Source organism: Python bivittatus, unplaced genomic scaffold, assembly GCF_059951505.1.
Source record: "Python bivittatus isolate LINGU-HERP-01145 unplaced genomic scaffold, Pbiv_v1 ctg000330_np1212, whole genome shotgun sequence".
Taxonomy (NCBI): Eukaryota; Metazoa; Chordata; class Lepidosauria; order Squamata; family Pythonidae; genus Python; species Python bivittatus.
In genome coordinates, this window is record NW_028277058.1 from 26,705,338 (window position 1) to 26,720,052 (window position 14,715).

The window sequence follows — 14,715 nt, forward strand, 5'->3', positions numbered from 1 at the left end:
ACAAGATAAATAGGAAAAATTGTTTTCTGTTTCCAGTCCACTTTATAACTCGTACATGAGTTTGGTTGTTAATGTGTATATCAAAAAAGTCTGTAAAAGTTTGTTTTTCTCTTCTGGTTATATATGGAGTTCAGATTTAGCAGCTAGATTTAATATGTTCCTCATTTTTTAACACTGAGAACAGCATGCATTCCTGTTAGCTTTAACCATGGCTAAGGTTTGCATTATTCTATACTGTCTAATATTTATGGTTAAAAGGATTTGAGCCAAGTGTTTAATCCTTTTTAACATTGTATTTATCAGTAGACCTTGTATATCATGAATTACAGATGAAATTTAATCTTATTTAAGAATATTTAAAAAGTGAGAAAAAAGCATTTTGATGATTCCAAATTAGTTCTTCAACCCATAATCATATTAAAATATGTTATTTTTCAGCTTAGAAGACCTTTCCCTGTATTTCTAAGTTTAATTATCCATTCTGATGTAGATTAAATCATGTTTCTTTGGTTAAGCCACCTGCCTAAAATTATGTTGTACACCTATTTTGCTAATAATTGTTACATAAATGCTGTTGTATATACAATTGTTTGATTAGTTATTTATATGTTCAGGTGTTTTCACATAAAATTCACCAAAATTGGATGAATGACATATGTGTCAGTTGAAGAAAAAAGTCTGATGAAGCAACATTCAGTATACCAAAGATAAATGGTATACTCAAAGCATTCATGTCCAACCAGGATTCCAACAGATTTTAAAAAGAATATTTAATGGGATGTTAAAAAGAATAAAAAAATATCCCCAAATTAGGACCTAGAACCATCCACTGTCATTTGTTGCATTATGACACTGCACCAAAGTAATCCCAATGATTGTAGAATAATTAGAATGGAGTACACTAAATTAAAATTTAGGGATTTCACTTCATTGTCCACTAAAGATGCTTGGAAGAGTGTTCCCAGACATAAAAACTTCATTTTATTCAATATTAATTTGACAGTTTTTTGCTGTAATCCCTATTAATATATTTATAACTATTTATATTTGTTTTGTCCTTAACAAATGCAGATCTGAAGAGTGTCATTCAATGTCTTGAAAGCTGTGATAGCCTAAGAGAACTATCCCTACTTGGAAATCCTCTTCTTCAAGAAGAGAGCTGGAGGTAAGGAGAGAAGAGAAAGAGGGTATGAGATTTATGATTATTAATATGTGGATAGCTTTGTTATGTAGCATTTAATAAATTATTACTAATAATGTTAATAGAACAATATAATATGAGGAACGACTCTTGTATTTGGAACTGATTAAATTATAGGATAAAGTTAATAATTAGCAAAGTCTTTTCATGTTCCCCAATATTTTCTCTTGTCAGATATTTTATAGAAGTGAGTTTGATCAGGGGTTTTCAAACTTTTTCAAGCCGTGGAACCTGTTGGTTCAAAAAATAACTCTTGGAACTCTTGATCCTCAAAATGGCAACCATGATGTTTTTTCACAGGAAAATAAGCCCTGCCCTTTCCTCTATATCTTAGAAAAATTGCTATGGATCCCCCGACTGTGTTTGAGTAAACTTTTTTTTCATCCTTAGTCATTCACAGAGCCCCATCAAATTCTCATGGAACTCTAAGATTCCACAGAACATAGTTTGAAACATCCTAGTTTAAATGAAAGGGAAATGAGATGAAGATAAAGGTAAAAGCATGATGATCTGACAGAGCAACAGCATTTGTCTGGAGAAGTTTGTGATAAAAAGATAACGGTCTGTTCCCAGCTGTGTTGGTTACAATAATTATCACAAACCAAGGCAGTTCTGTAGGATGGAAGAAATATTAGTTACACTTACTCTTAATCGAAATGAGCATTCCTTAATGACAAATCAGCAATGCTTAATGACAAAGTTATCCTATTAGTTTCAGTTGAAATTAATTAATCTCTTTTCAAAACTCTTTCACTGGTAGCATAAAATAATTCAGAAGTGTTGAGAGCAGATTAATTCAAGTAATTCTTAGAACTTTTGACGGTTTAGAATTATCTGTTGATAGTTTAGAATTACCAACATGTGCAAAGTTCAAAAAAGCCAGGGGCTTTGTTTTGCTTCATTTTGTTTTATTTGCTAGCTGACTATATTAAATAGTTAATGATAGATTATATGGAAGTATTTACATTTGCCCTCTTTAGAAACTATTTCTTGACTTCTTATCACCAGCATTAACATTTGTATTGTTTTGTTTTCATACTAAATATATTTTATTCATTTCTGTTAATCAGAAAGTTGAAGCAACTTATATCTGAGCTCTGCTTAGGAGGATATTTTAAACAAACTAAGTTTAAATTGTATTAAATATGTATAGAAAAATTCAATTTCCTTTATACATTTATTTTCCAATAGTTTTGTTTCTTAAGCTTTAAAAAATTAGCCTATTTTAAACATATATTGATATTCTATAAATTCATTTATTCATAACTGGGGTGTTAATTTTCTTTTCAGTTATACATAATATTAATCTAAGCTTTGTTAATACATTCCCAATATCTCACTGTCCTGAAAGGCCTTTCATAATAAAATATTGACAATATGTACCCTGTTAGGTTCTTAGTTTATTTTATAAATCCAGCAATTTCTATTTATTTATTCATCTTTCCATACAGAAGTTTTTTTCTCAGTTTATCCCTACAACAATAAATCGGTGAGATCACTGGATTCAAAAATAATGACTGGCCCATAGTCACATTGGTTTCCTTCTAAGTGTATTGTATTCAGCGCTAGAATTCACCAGCTAATATGGCCCAATGAAATGTCTGCAAGCAAACAACCAAGCTTAGAGAGCACCAAGGACTCCACAGTTCAACCCTGAGCTACATATATTCTCTTCTATTGAAAACCATTGTTTCTTTTGTCATACTTGAACTAATTCAACTCCACATCATAATCTACTCTGCTTGATATCCTAATATACCTTTGTTTACTTTGTACATGTTAACATATTTGCAGTTAATATATTTATTTCTCCTGCATGTAATAATTTTCCTTATATGTCACAGAGAATACTACAATTCAGTAAAAATTTTTAGAGAAGCTCTGAGTGCTGCATTCAAAACTGAGGGTAACGTGCAGCAGTAGAGTTTCAAATTATGCATCTTTGCTTTATTCTGTATTTTAGTTTAGTTTACCTTAGCCTAATCTGATAGCTGTCCAATGTAATCTTTATTGGAATAATCATACATTTGTCTTTTTCAACAACTCATTATTATTTACTTCCTTTGCCCCCCCCCCTTGGGAGGGGATGCTATGCTAACTGTAGAAGGTAGAAAACAGGAAGTAGAAATCAACTCACTTTGTTTTTGAAGGCTTAGAACTTCCATTTCTGCTTTTCCACAACAATAACCTTCTTCTATATTGTTTCTGTCTAGTTCAGTATTAACTAGTAAGAGTGAAATAGGAATTGCCAGATGATCAGCAGCTTGAGTTTACAAACTACTTATGTGGAAGCATTAGTAATCATAGATAAAATCTATTCTTAATAATTTCCCTTGTATTCCATTTCCTGTTTATTTTCCTTTTGATTTTTCAAATAATTCAGTTCTTTTTTTGCAGCTGGATTGGTCTTCTGCCATTTTCATCATTTAGCTGTACAGTTTGTTTATACTTATACTTCCAACCTTTTCAGATTATTTTTCCATTATCTCTTTTTCCCATTGACCTTGGCTAACTCTAATTTCTATTACTGCTAATTTCCTGCAGGTAACAAAGAAAGAGGAGTGTGGGGGGGTAATTTTTAATCGGTATATTGTTCTTACTTTGGTGTACTTTTAATAGGTGATAAGTGTATAATTGCTATTCCACCTAAATTCAGTTTAAAATAAATCTTGAAATTCCAGAGTCATCAAGATCCTCCTACGCTGCTTGGCCATTTGAGCTTTCATGATCGGAGAAGAGATTAATTTATCTAATGGGATACTATAAAGTATGGATTTGTTGAATTCAGCATTGACTATAATTTCGAGCAATATGTTTCAATGAACTTTACATAACCCCTTGATACCAACAAAGGAATTACTTGTAAAATTTCCCAATTGGTTTCTTACTTTCATGTCCAGCCAGTGATAACACTGAAGAAGCTGAAGTACTGAGAAATCACTTTTTGGAAATTAAACCCTAAGATCTGTTTGAGCATTCCTAGGGGGAATATGTTTCATTGCAGTAATGATTAATAGAACCTCTTAAGTGACAGAATATTCACCAGGAAGTTTTCACTAAATGAAATATTGATTCAGCCGTCACTAGCAGAAACCCAGCTGGAAAAACTAGTGCTAAGATCCCATGGCTCTAAGAAACCATAGTTTCCAACATTAATCAACTTGATATGGCACCTTTTGAATATCTCATTATTCAGCATTGTCTCTAATATCTCCAGACGGCATATTCAGTTATTCGTTTAACATTACCATCTGACATGTATGCACTTGTGAAAAGGAAATACAGATTTTATATTTAATTTTTTTATTCAGATATAAATTGGAATTATGATTCTAATGATATATATTGAAACAAGGTATATGAGTCAGCCAGAATTTGAATCCATCACGTTCACTTGCTGGGGCTTAAATATGTGCTTATTTTTCTGTTCAAGTCTGTGGAATGTCTTTATTCTTGGCTAGATAGTCTAAATTTTCTGTGATAATTGATTGTAAAATCTGGCATAAGGGTCTATATTCAAGTTTAACCTGGAGGTAAGGAGGATTTAGTTTCAAGAGAGTATTCCATAATCTGTAAATCCTCTTCATGAAATATATTGACAAATACCAGTTTTTTCCATTTACATTTTCTGAATGGAGTTCTCCTATAGATGCTGTGAGGAAGATTGTTTTTACTTAATCCTCACAGAATCATCATTAGAAAGCGTTCTACAGGTAGTCCTTGACTTACGACCACAATTGGGACCAAAATGTCCATTGCTGAGTGATGCGATTGTTAAGTAAATTGTGCCCAATTTTATGACCTTTTTTGTCATGGTCGTTAAGCAAATCCAGCTTCCCCCACTTTGTTTGTCAGAAGCCAACTGGGAAGGTCGCAAATGGTGATAACATGACCCTGGGACACTGCAACCATTGTAAATACATGCGGTTGCCAAGTGCCCAAATTTTGATCACATGACCACAGGGATGCTGTGACGGTTGTAAGTGCGAGGACCAATTGTAAATCACTTTTTTTAGTGCCATCATAACTTCAAACAGTTGTTAAACAAATGGTCGTAAGTCAAGGACTACCTATATAGACCATCAAGTCCAACTCACTGTGGACCGAGTGCAAGAATCCAAAGTAAAGCATCTTCAACAAATGTCTAACTAGCATCTGCTTGAACACATCCAATGAAGGGGAGCCCGTCATCTTCTTAGTTAATTGGTTCCATTATTAAACTGTTTTTTGCTATTAGGAAAATGTTCAATTAGATTCTGTTTTCCTTTAACTTTAGGCATTATCTCATTTCCTGCAATCTGAGATGATAGAGAACATATTGTATTTTTCTTCTGTGTGACATCTCTTCAGTTGACAAAAATCTCATAAATAAGCAAGGGTTTATTTAATAACGGGACTAGCTCAAACATCAAAGTGCCAGTTTCAACTGGAGAAGCAAGCATTACCTGCAATGTTTAACCCTATAATGCTTCTCCTATTGAAATGTCAAATTCTGTTTGGGCAAAACATTGCTGCATTTGTGTTTTGAGGTTGCAGTCATGGATGTTCTATGTAACATGTTTCTTAAAGCTAACCTGTGCTAATGTTATGTTTTTCTGTCATTTTAAAGATGCTCCTTACTCAAAAATTTGCCCACTTTGAAAATACTTAATGATGAGAATGTAAGTTGTAATACAGAAATTTTTTTTGAAAGAAGTAAAAAAACCTTGAAGTCAGGAAGTTTTGCAGCATTTTGTCAAGCTCAGATTCAAGAAATTGTCTCAGTCAACAAAAAAGCTACAACTAGATTAACGTAAGTATTTACAATTCATTTCAAGAAATTATTTTTTCAAGCTTTTCTTTGTTCCTTATTGCTTATTATTGATCTAACAATATATACATTGGAATAACAGTATGGTAGAAAATTGATGAAAGTCTGTTTTAAGTTTTCATTGATCATGAATAGTTTCTGACCCCTTTTAGAAATCTTATCAGATGGATATAGCCTTCACAAGCTTACATGAAATAAAGTAACCTTTCTTCATTTCTACTTTCTTTATTTACACTAACCCATTAGAATTAATTACACTGAATTAAAGAATCCTAATGAAGGCCTGTGCAATCTAAGCTGCAACAATATCTAGAAGACCCATAGATATTAGGAAATAGATGGGCTGTAATCTTTTGCTCCCCTTCATGGATCACTGCCTTGTCGTGGCGAAGGGGCTTGCGTAACTCAGTGAAGCCATGAGCTATACCGTGCAGGGCCACCCAAGACGGACAGGTCATGACAGAGAGTTCTGACAAAATGTGGTCCACTGGAGAAGGAAATGGCAACCCACTCCAGTATCCTTGCCAAGAAAACCCCATGGACAATGTTAAAAGGCTAAAAGATATGACGCCGGAAGATGAGCCCCTCAGGTCGGAAGGTGTCCAATATGCTACTGGGGAAGAGCGGAGGGCAATTCCAAGTAGCTCCAGAAAGAGTGAAGCGGCTGGGCCAAAGCCGAAAGGACGTTCAGCTGTGGATGTATCTGGAAGCGAAAAGAAGGTCCGATGCTGTAAAGAACAATATTGTATAGGTACCTGGAATGTAAGATCTATGAACCAAGGCAAGCTGGATGTGGTCAAACATGAGATGACAAGATTGAACGTCGACATCTTGGGAATCAGCGAACTGAAATGGACGGGAATGGGTGAATTTAATTCGGGTGACCATTATATCTACTACTGTGGGCAAGAAACCCTTAGAAGAAATGGAGTTGCACTCATAGTGAATAAGAGAGTGGGAAAGGCAGTAATGGGGTACAACCTCAAAAACGACAGAATGATCTCAGTGCGTATCCAAGGCAAACCATTCAATATCACAGTCATCCAAGTCTATGCCCCAACCACTGATGCTGAAGAAGCTGAAGTTGACCGCTTCTATGAAGACCTACAACACCTTCTAGAACTAGCACCAAAAAGATGTCCTTTTCATCATAGGGGATTGGAATGCTAAAGTAGGAAGTCAAGGAGTAATCGGAATAACAGGCAAATTTGGCCTTGGAGTACAAAATGAAGCAGGGCAAAGGCTAATAGAGTTCTGTCAAGAGAACAAGCTAGTCATAGCAAACACTCTTTTCCAACAACACAAGAGACGACTCTACACATGGACATCACCAGATGGTCAATACCGAAACCAGATTGATTATATACTTTGCAGCCAAAGATGGAGAAGCTCTATACAGACAGCAAAAACAAGACCAGGAGCTGACTGTGGCTCAGATCATGAGCTTCTTACTGCAAAATTTAGGCTTAAATTGAAGAATGTAGGGAAAACCACTAGACCACTCAGGTATGACTTAGATCATATTCCTTGTGAGTACACAGTGAAGGTGATGAATAGATTTAGAGGATTAGATTTGGTAGACAGAGTGCCTGAAGAACTATGGACGGAGGTCCGTAACATTGTACAGGAGGCAGCAACTAAAACCATCCCAAAGAAAAAGAAATGCAAGAAAGCAAAATGGCTGTCTGATGAGGCTTTACAAATAGCTGTGGAAAGAAGGAATGCGAAAAGCAAGGGTGAAAGGGAAAGATATAAGCAATTGAATGCAGATTTCCAGAGAATAGCCAGGAGAGATAAGAAGGCCTTCTTAAATGAACAATGCAAAGAAATTGAGGAAAACAATAGAATGGGGAAGACTACAGATCTCTACAAGAAAATTGGAGATATGAAAGGAACGTTTAGTGCAAAGATGGGCATGATAAAGGACAAAAAAGGCAGGGACCTAACAGAAGCAGAAGAGATTAAGAAGAGGTGGCAAGAATACACAGAAGAACTATACAAGAAAGATCTTAATGTCCCTGATGTCCACGCTGGTGTGATCACTGACCTTGAGCCAGACATCCTAGAGAGTGAAGTCAAGTGGGCCTTAGGAAGCATTGCTAACAACAAAGCTAGTGGAGATGACAGTATTCCAGCTGAGTTATTTAAAATACTAAAAGATGATGGTGTTAAAGTGCTGCACTCAATATGCCAGCAAGTTTGGAAAACGCAACAGTGGCCACGGGATTGGAAAAGGTCAGTTTACGTTCCAATTCCAAAGAAGGGCAACGCCAAAGAATGCTCAAACTATCGCACAATTGCACTCATTTCACATGCTAGCAAGGTTATGCTCAAAATCCTACAAGCTAGGCTTCAGCAATACATGAACCGAGAACTACCGGATGTACAAGCTGGGTTTTGAAGAGGCAGAGGAACTAGAGATCAAATCGCCAACATTCGCTGGATCATGGAGAAAGCACGAGAGTTCCAGAAAAATATCTACTTCTGCTTCATTGACTATGCAAAAGCCTTTGATTGTGTGGATCACAACAAACTGTGGCAAATTCTTAAAGAGATGGGAATTCCAGACCACCTTACCTGTCTCCTGAGAAATCTGTATGCGGGCCAAGAAGCAACAGTTAGAACCGGTCATGGAACAACCGATTGGTTCAAAATAGGGAAAGGTGTACGACAAGGCTGTATACTGTCACCCTGCTTATTTAACCTATATGCAGAGTACATCATGAGAAATGCCAGGCTGGAAGAATCACAAGCCGGAATTAAGATTGCAGGGAGAATCATCAACAACCTCAGATATGCGGACGATACCACCCTAATGGCAGAAAGTGAAGAAGAACTAAAGAGCCTCTTGATGAGGGTGAAAGAGGAGAGTGCAAAAGCTGGCTTGAAACTCAACATTAAAAAAACTAAGATCATGGCATCTGGACCCATCAATTCCTGGCAAATAGAAGGGGTAGAAATGGAAGCAGTAACAGACTTCATTTATTTGGGCTCCAAGATCACCGCAGACGGAGACTGCAGCCATGAAATTAAAAGACGCTTGCTCCTTGGGAGGAAAGCTATGGCAAGCCTAGATAGCATATTAAAAAGCAGAGACGTCACCTTGCCGACAAAGATCCGCATAGTCAAAGCTATGGTTTTTCCAGTAGTAATGTATGGCTGTGAGAGCTGGACCATAAAAAGGCCGAGCGCCGAAGAATTGATGCCTTTGAACTGTGGTGCTGGAGAAGACTCTTGAGAGTCCCCTGGACTGCTAGGAGGTCAAACCAGTCAATCTTAAAGGAAATCAACCCTGATTGCTCATTGGAAGGATCGATAATGAAGCTCAAGCTCAGATATTTTGGTCACCTAATGCGAAGAGAGATCTCTTTGGAGAAGACCCTGATGCTGGGAAAGATTGAAGGCAAAAGGAGAAGAGGACGGCAGAGGATGAGATGGTTAGATAGCATCACTGAAGCAATGAGCATGAAACTGAGCAAACTCAGGGAGGCAGTGAAGGACAGGAAGGCCTGGCGCAATATGGTTCATGTGGTCACGAAGAGTCGGACACGACTTAACGACTAAACAACAACAACAACAATCTTTTGCTAATATCTGGTGGTCATCTGGATTTTTGCAGCCTAGATCTAGTAACTCTACTTAAGGAGCTTAATTAGTGCTGAATCTGTATTAGGACAAAAGTAGTATATTAAATGATACAAAAGGTCATGACATTATTTTCCTTCTGAAAAATATTGCAATATGTACCACTGCTATATGTGTGTTGCATATCATAGGTATGAAATACCCATATGTTCAATTATATAAGTGTAACTGTACTGTGCCTATGTAGAGGACACATGGGTAAGGGTACAAAATGAATGAAAACAAGCTGAATAATTGTTGAAAATTCTATAAAACAAACCTGCAAAGTGATTACTTAAAACATTTCAGTCATTTTGTAATATCATCTGTCTGCATAAGAATACTCTGTATTGTAAAGAAACCATAGTTATAGAGGAGAGAAGTAATGGCCTTGACGGACAGGAGGAAGAGCCGCTCCCCAGCCAAGAATGTAATGTAGTAAACATCTCAGACAAACCCCTCCTTAATTCACACAAAGATAAACAGAGGGACATGGGAAGCTCATTCAGACTTGCAAGATTCTGTTACTAAAGCTTTACAATGAAAGTAGTACTGACCTACATGACATTGGTTTCCTAGTCTGCTCTACCTTGAAGGGCTGACAGTAGTAGATGGGAATTTCAGTAAGGGAGATGTTGTTTTATGTGGCAGTCTGGTAATAAGAAGCTATTTATGCAGTTTAAATGTTATTCTAGCATTTTTCTTTAGCCCAGTTTTTGTGGTATGTCATATAAGAACTGCCAGTTTTTTTAATACACACACACAATTTTGAAGCTCATTGTATGTGTTAATTGCAAATCTTTGTTATAAATAGTATTAAAATGTTAAGGTATTTAGACATTAGGAGAATTCTACAAAATATTTGCACTTATGCAAAAATTTGACTAAGATTACTTATTTTTGTATATTTTTCAAAGCTGTACTCAAATTTGCTCTTAAGAGCAAATAAGAAATAAGAAGCAAATAAGAAAGATTAAGGCTATGATCCTAAACATACTTTCCTAGGAATAAGCTCCACTGAACATAGTAGTATGTACTTCTGAGTATCTGCTTTTGCTAAGTATCAGATTGGATCTCACTATAAAATTTAAAACTTTAAATTAAAAATATTTATCAAAATGTACCATTCCACAAATTAAATTAAGAAAAATATTTAAAAAATGCTTTATAAAGTATCAGGCTGTTAGTCCATCTAGCTCATTATAATGAACATTAACCACTGGTGGCTTTTACATTTTAGACATGAGTCTTTCCCTGTTCTCATAGAATTATGTATAAAATATGCTGAATTATAGAGCACTGGGTGTTCAGTTTTCTTGTGTTGTACATATTTTGAAAAAAGAAAATTGAGACAGTTTACATTCAATTAATACCCTTAACCATTATCTACTTTCTGTAAACTAAATGACTAGCAAAAAAAATGGACTTGTATATTTATATGAAATATGCTCGCCACCTTGATTTATATATATAAAAAAGCGGGATTAAAAAAAGCATCATCATCATCATCATCATCATTTCCATAGGGCACAATGGAGCTTTTTTCCCAAGAAGAGTCCATAGGATTGTAGCCTTAATATAATATTCCTAAAGAACAGTAGAAAACCCAGCAAGCTTTTTGGCTATTTGACATTTAATTAAGTAATGAAGCCCTGTAGATACAACCTGAAGTAAGTAAGCTGCCACATGTAATAATTGCCATGTTTCCTAATCCATTTTTCTACAACAGAGCCGTTCAGCTAAATTGTCTGGGATGTTCCATCCTGATTTCACATAAAGTGTGCTTACTCATGTTTAAGAATTATATGCTTTTTAAAATTAATTACTCTGCTCTAATAAAGGTCTGTCAGTTAATCTTTTGACACCTACTTGAAAGTAGCTATACAAAAATGTACTTCTGTTTCAATGTTTTGGCTTTCAACAGGCTCTTCTACAGAGGCTTGGAAATAAAAGACGCTAATGGAAGTTGAAACCCATTTAAACAGTCATAGTTTAAACAGGTGAAAGTGACATAAAAGGCTTCTAAAAGGAATTGAAACTGAAGAAATATAAACATTAAAACTCTTTATGAAGTTTAAAGGCCTTTTACAAGAAAGAGAGAGCAATAAGAATATTAGCAGATACACCAAGTTATATAGAATTACATAATATTACTGTATTATTTATTTGTCATGTCTTTTATTCTTTATGGAGATACATATATTTTCAATTCTTGAGTGTTCTTGTCTGCAAAGCATTCTGCTCAAAAGACAATCATTTGTCATCTCTTAAGTTGGAGAACACAATATAGTAGATAGTATTTAACTTTAAGTTGCTCATGCTTTCCTGTTAAATGCATATATGCTCTTTTGTTCAAAATAAGACAATTATCTAATTCACATAAAAGAATATTTAATGCTAAATTTTAGTATCAGACCATGTTCATGCTGCCTAGACATCGGTGGCACTTATGAGGGGCGGGGGAAAAAGAAGGGCAGACCTCAGCAGCATTGTAGCATCTCAGTGCAAACCCCAGCTTTTTTTTCTATATGTGTTGTGATGTCACACAGATGCCTCAAAGTGGCAGAGTTTGCAGTGAAAGGTTACAATGCCACTTTCAACAGAATGACACAAACAGCAAGTTCTTGTGGACACTACTTCTAGACGTTGTCAAAGCCTTACTTACTGGCCCACCAAGAACAGCAATCATTCTGGCTTGTCTAGGATATAAGGCTTTATCAGTAAAGCTCCCTAGGGTGATATATATGATTTCACCACAGTTGTATTTTAAGATATATTGATTTTTAAAATTATTTTAAGATACTTCTAGAAAAACCATTAGCTGGTGTATGCATAATGCATTTTCACATTATGTGCAATCTTGTAAAGCACTTTGGGAGAACAATATGCCTGAAAGGCAGGTTCAATGTTATTTAAAGTAAATAATAATAGATATGTTTTAACTATTCCTTCTCCAGAGATAAATTCTCAGAAGACTCTGTACAGCTCCAGTGTTGGTATTTAAGGAAGCTGATGAAACTTAGTATTGAACACCGCAATGCACATGAAAATGGAGTTCTAAACACTACGAAGGCAGAAGAACCAGAAAAACAGGCAGATCATTTGACTCAAGAAGCTGTTAAATTCATAAAGAAAAATAACTTCTTTATCTCTGGTGTAAAAGAAAATAAGCAGGGCTCATTGAATATGCCTGAAAGATGGATTACTTCTGGCCATACTCATGCTGAGCCTGTTAACTCCTTCGTGCCAGTGCCAGGAATAGAAGAAAATCAAGTATGCAGACAAAAGAATATTCAGTATTCTACAAATGACAGCAGGGAAAGCAATGCATTAATCAGTCCTAAGAGAAACAAATTCAACAAGCAAATTACAACCAATGAAAGAGGAAATTACCTTCAACATTCTGACAATTCACAAAAGTAAGATCAAAGGATCAAACTGTTTTTTTATGGAAACATAACTATATCTCTGGGTAATCTTAAAGCAGACAACATCATCACTGTAGGCATTTATGCCTACTTTAACAGCACATCAGTAATAATGGAAACACTTTAGCAGCACACCACCAGCAAGAAAAAGCAACTATCATGTTGCCTTCTATTTCTATTCTTTCTGTATTCTGTATAAACATAATTACATTATTCTACTAAGAATTGCAAATCATTATTTCATAAAGCTTATTAGCATAAGTAAATCACCTCTCCTTGAAACATTAAGGGAGCTGCATCTCTTGATTTGTAGGGTTGTTGCAAAATCTGTCCCTAGCACTTCACTTTTTTGGTGATCCCAATGGAACAGATGTCTGTACATGCATGCACAGAAAACCAGAGAGCCTTTAGCATCATGTTTGTATATTTATTTCTTCTATCTCAGTATTACTTCCTTCTTATCCCAAACTATCCTGAGAAAGAGAATAGTCTCTAGCCAACTGCTTTCTAATTCATTTTGCCCTAGATATTATTCTTATATTTTTAAAAACTGAATGAAATGAACATAACTGTCTGAAAGGGAAAAGCATGTTGAGTAACATTTTCAAAATAACTGAAATATAAAATAAGTATAGTTAATGAAACTGAGCAATATTCAGTAATTTTACCTGCACAACAAATTCCAGACTCCCACCCGCAAAATATGTTATATTATAGGACAATAGATTCAGTGATCTAAAGTGTCCATCTAACTGCCAGATAATGTCATTGCTGAATTTACCAATTTTAAAGGACCATCTTCTATACTATTGGCTGCAATGATGGCATGAAACTTATTGGCATTAAATGGTTTCAAGAACTCTTCTGGTTTATCTATTAGTAATGGAACAAGAAAAAATAAATGTCAGTGTTTTCTCTTTATTTTGTATATTGCCTTTTGTTTATTTGGTATTTTACTTGAAATATTTTTCACAAATATATAAATATCCTTCATAGGTGACTTGTTTATGGTGAATTTGTGCTGATGTCAATTTTTGTAAAGCAGTTATTTGGAGCAGATTTAAGTAATGTAATATGAATACTGTAGCGCACTGCTATTAGTCATTCTGCTCCTCAGCCTGAAGGGCTCTCCTTGTCTCTATGACTGCCCTCTTTGTTGCTTTCCTGGTAATGCCTATACCATAATGGTGAGCTATGTGGTTTCACTGTATCCATAATCTTCATAAGGTTGCTGGTGATATAAAACTGCAGAAATTAAGCTGGTTGATTGGTGAAATAGCATTTCAGAGAATTCATGGGTATTAACATGGACGTTTTCAGGAGGAGGGTAGATGGGCTGGCAAGGCTACAGTCTATGGTCTGATAGTCAGTTGTGGGGATAGTTCATACTACTGTTAATACATTTGTGCATGCTTTGTTGCTCAGTGTGGTAGTTCATGACAGAAAAATTGCACAGCAATCTTTAAAAAGTTTTGGATATGTTTTGACAACACCTTTTAAATTATGTGACAATTTCACATGATTTATTATGAAAAGAGTCCCATGTTTTATAGCTGATGTATGTGAAGTTGCTTTATATTAAATCTGAACGTAGGTCCACTTACCTCAGTATTATATACACTGATTAACAGCAGCACTCCAAAATTTCCAAA

General features: G+C 35.3%; 1 protein-coding gene across 1 annotated transcript in view; it reads left to right on the forward strand.

Annotated features, from left to right (window-relative positions):
• Positions 1–14,715, forward strand: part of LRRIQ1 (leucine rich repeats and IQ motif containing 1) — a 117,045-nt gene that overhangs the window by 33,278 nt on the left and 69,052 nt on the right. The window contains exons 14-16 of the mRNA XM_088141859.1: positions 1,072–1,165; positions 5,811–5,993; positions 12,593–13,054. Coding sequence (XP_087997985.1) covers positions 1,072–1,165; positions 5,811–5,993; positions 12,593–13,054 — 739 coding nt within the window. The remainder of the gene's footprint in view (positions 1–1,071; positions 1,166–5,810; positions 5,994–12,592; positions 13,055–14,715) is intronic.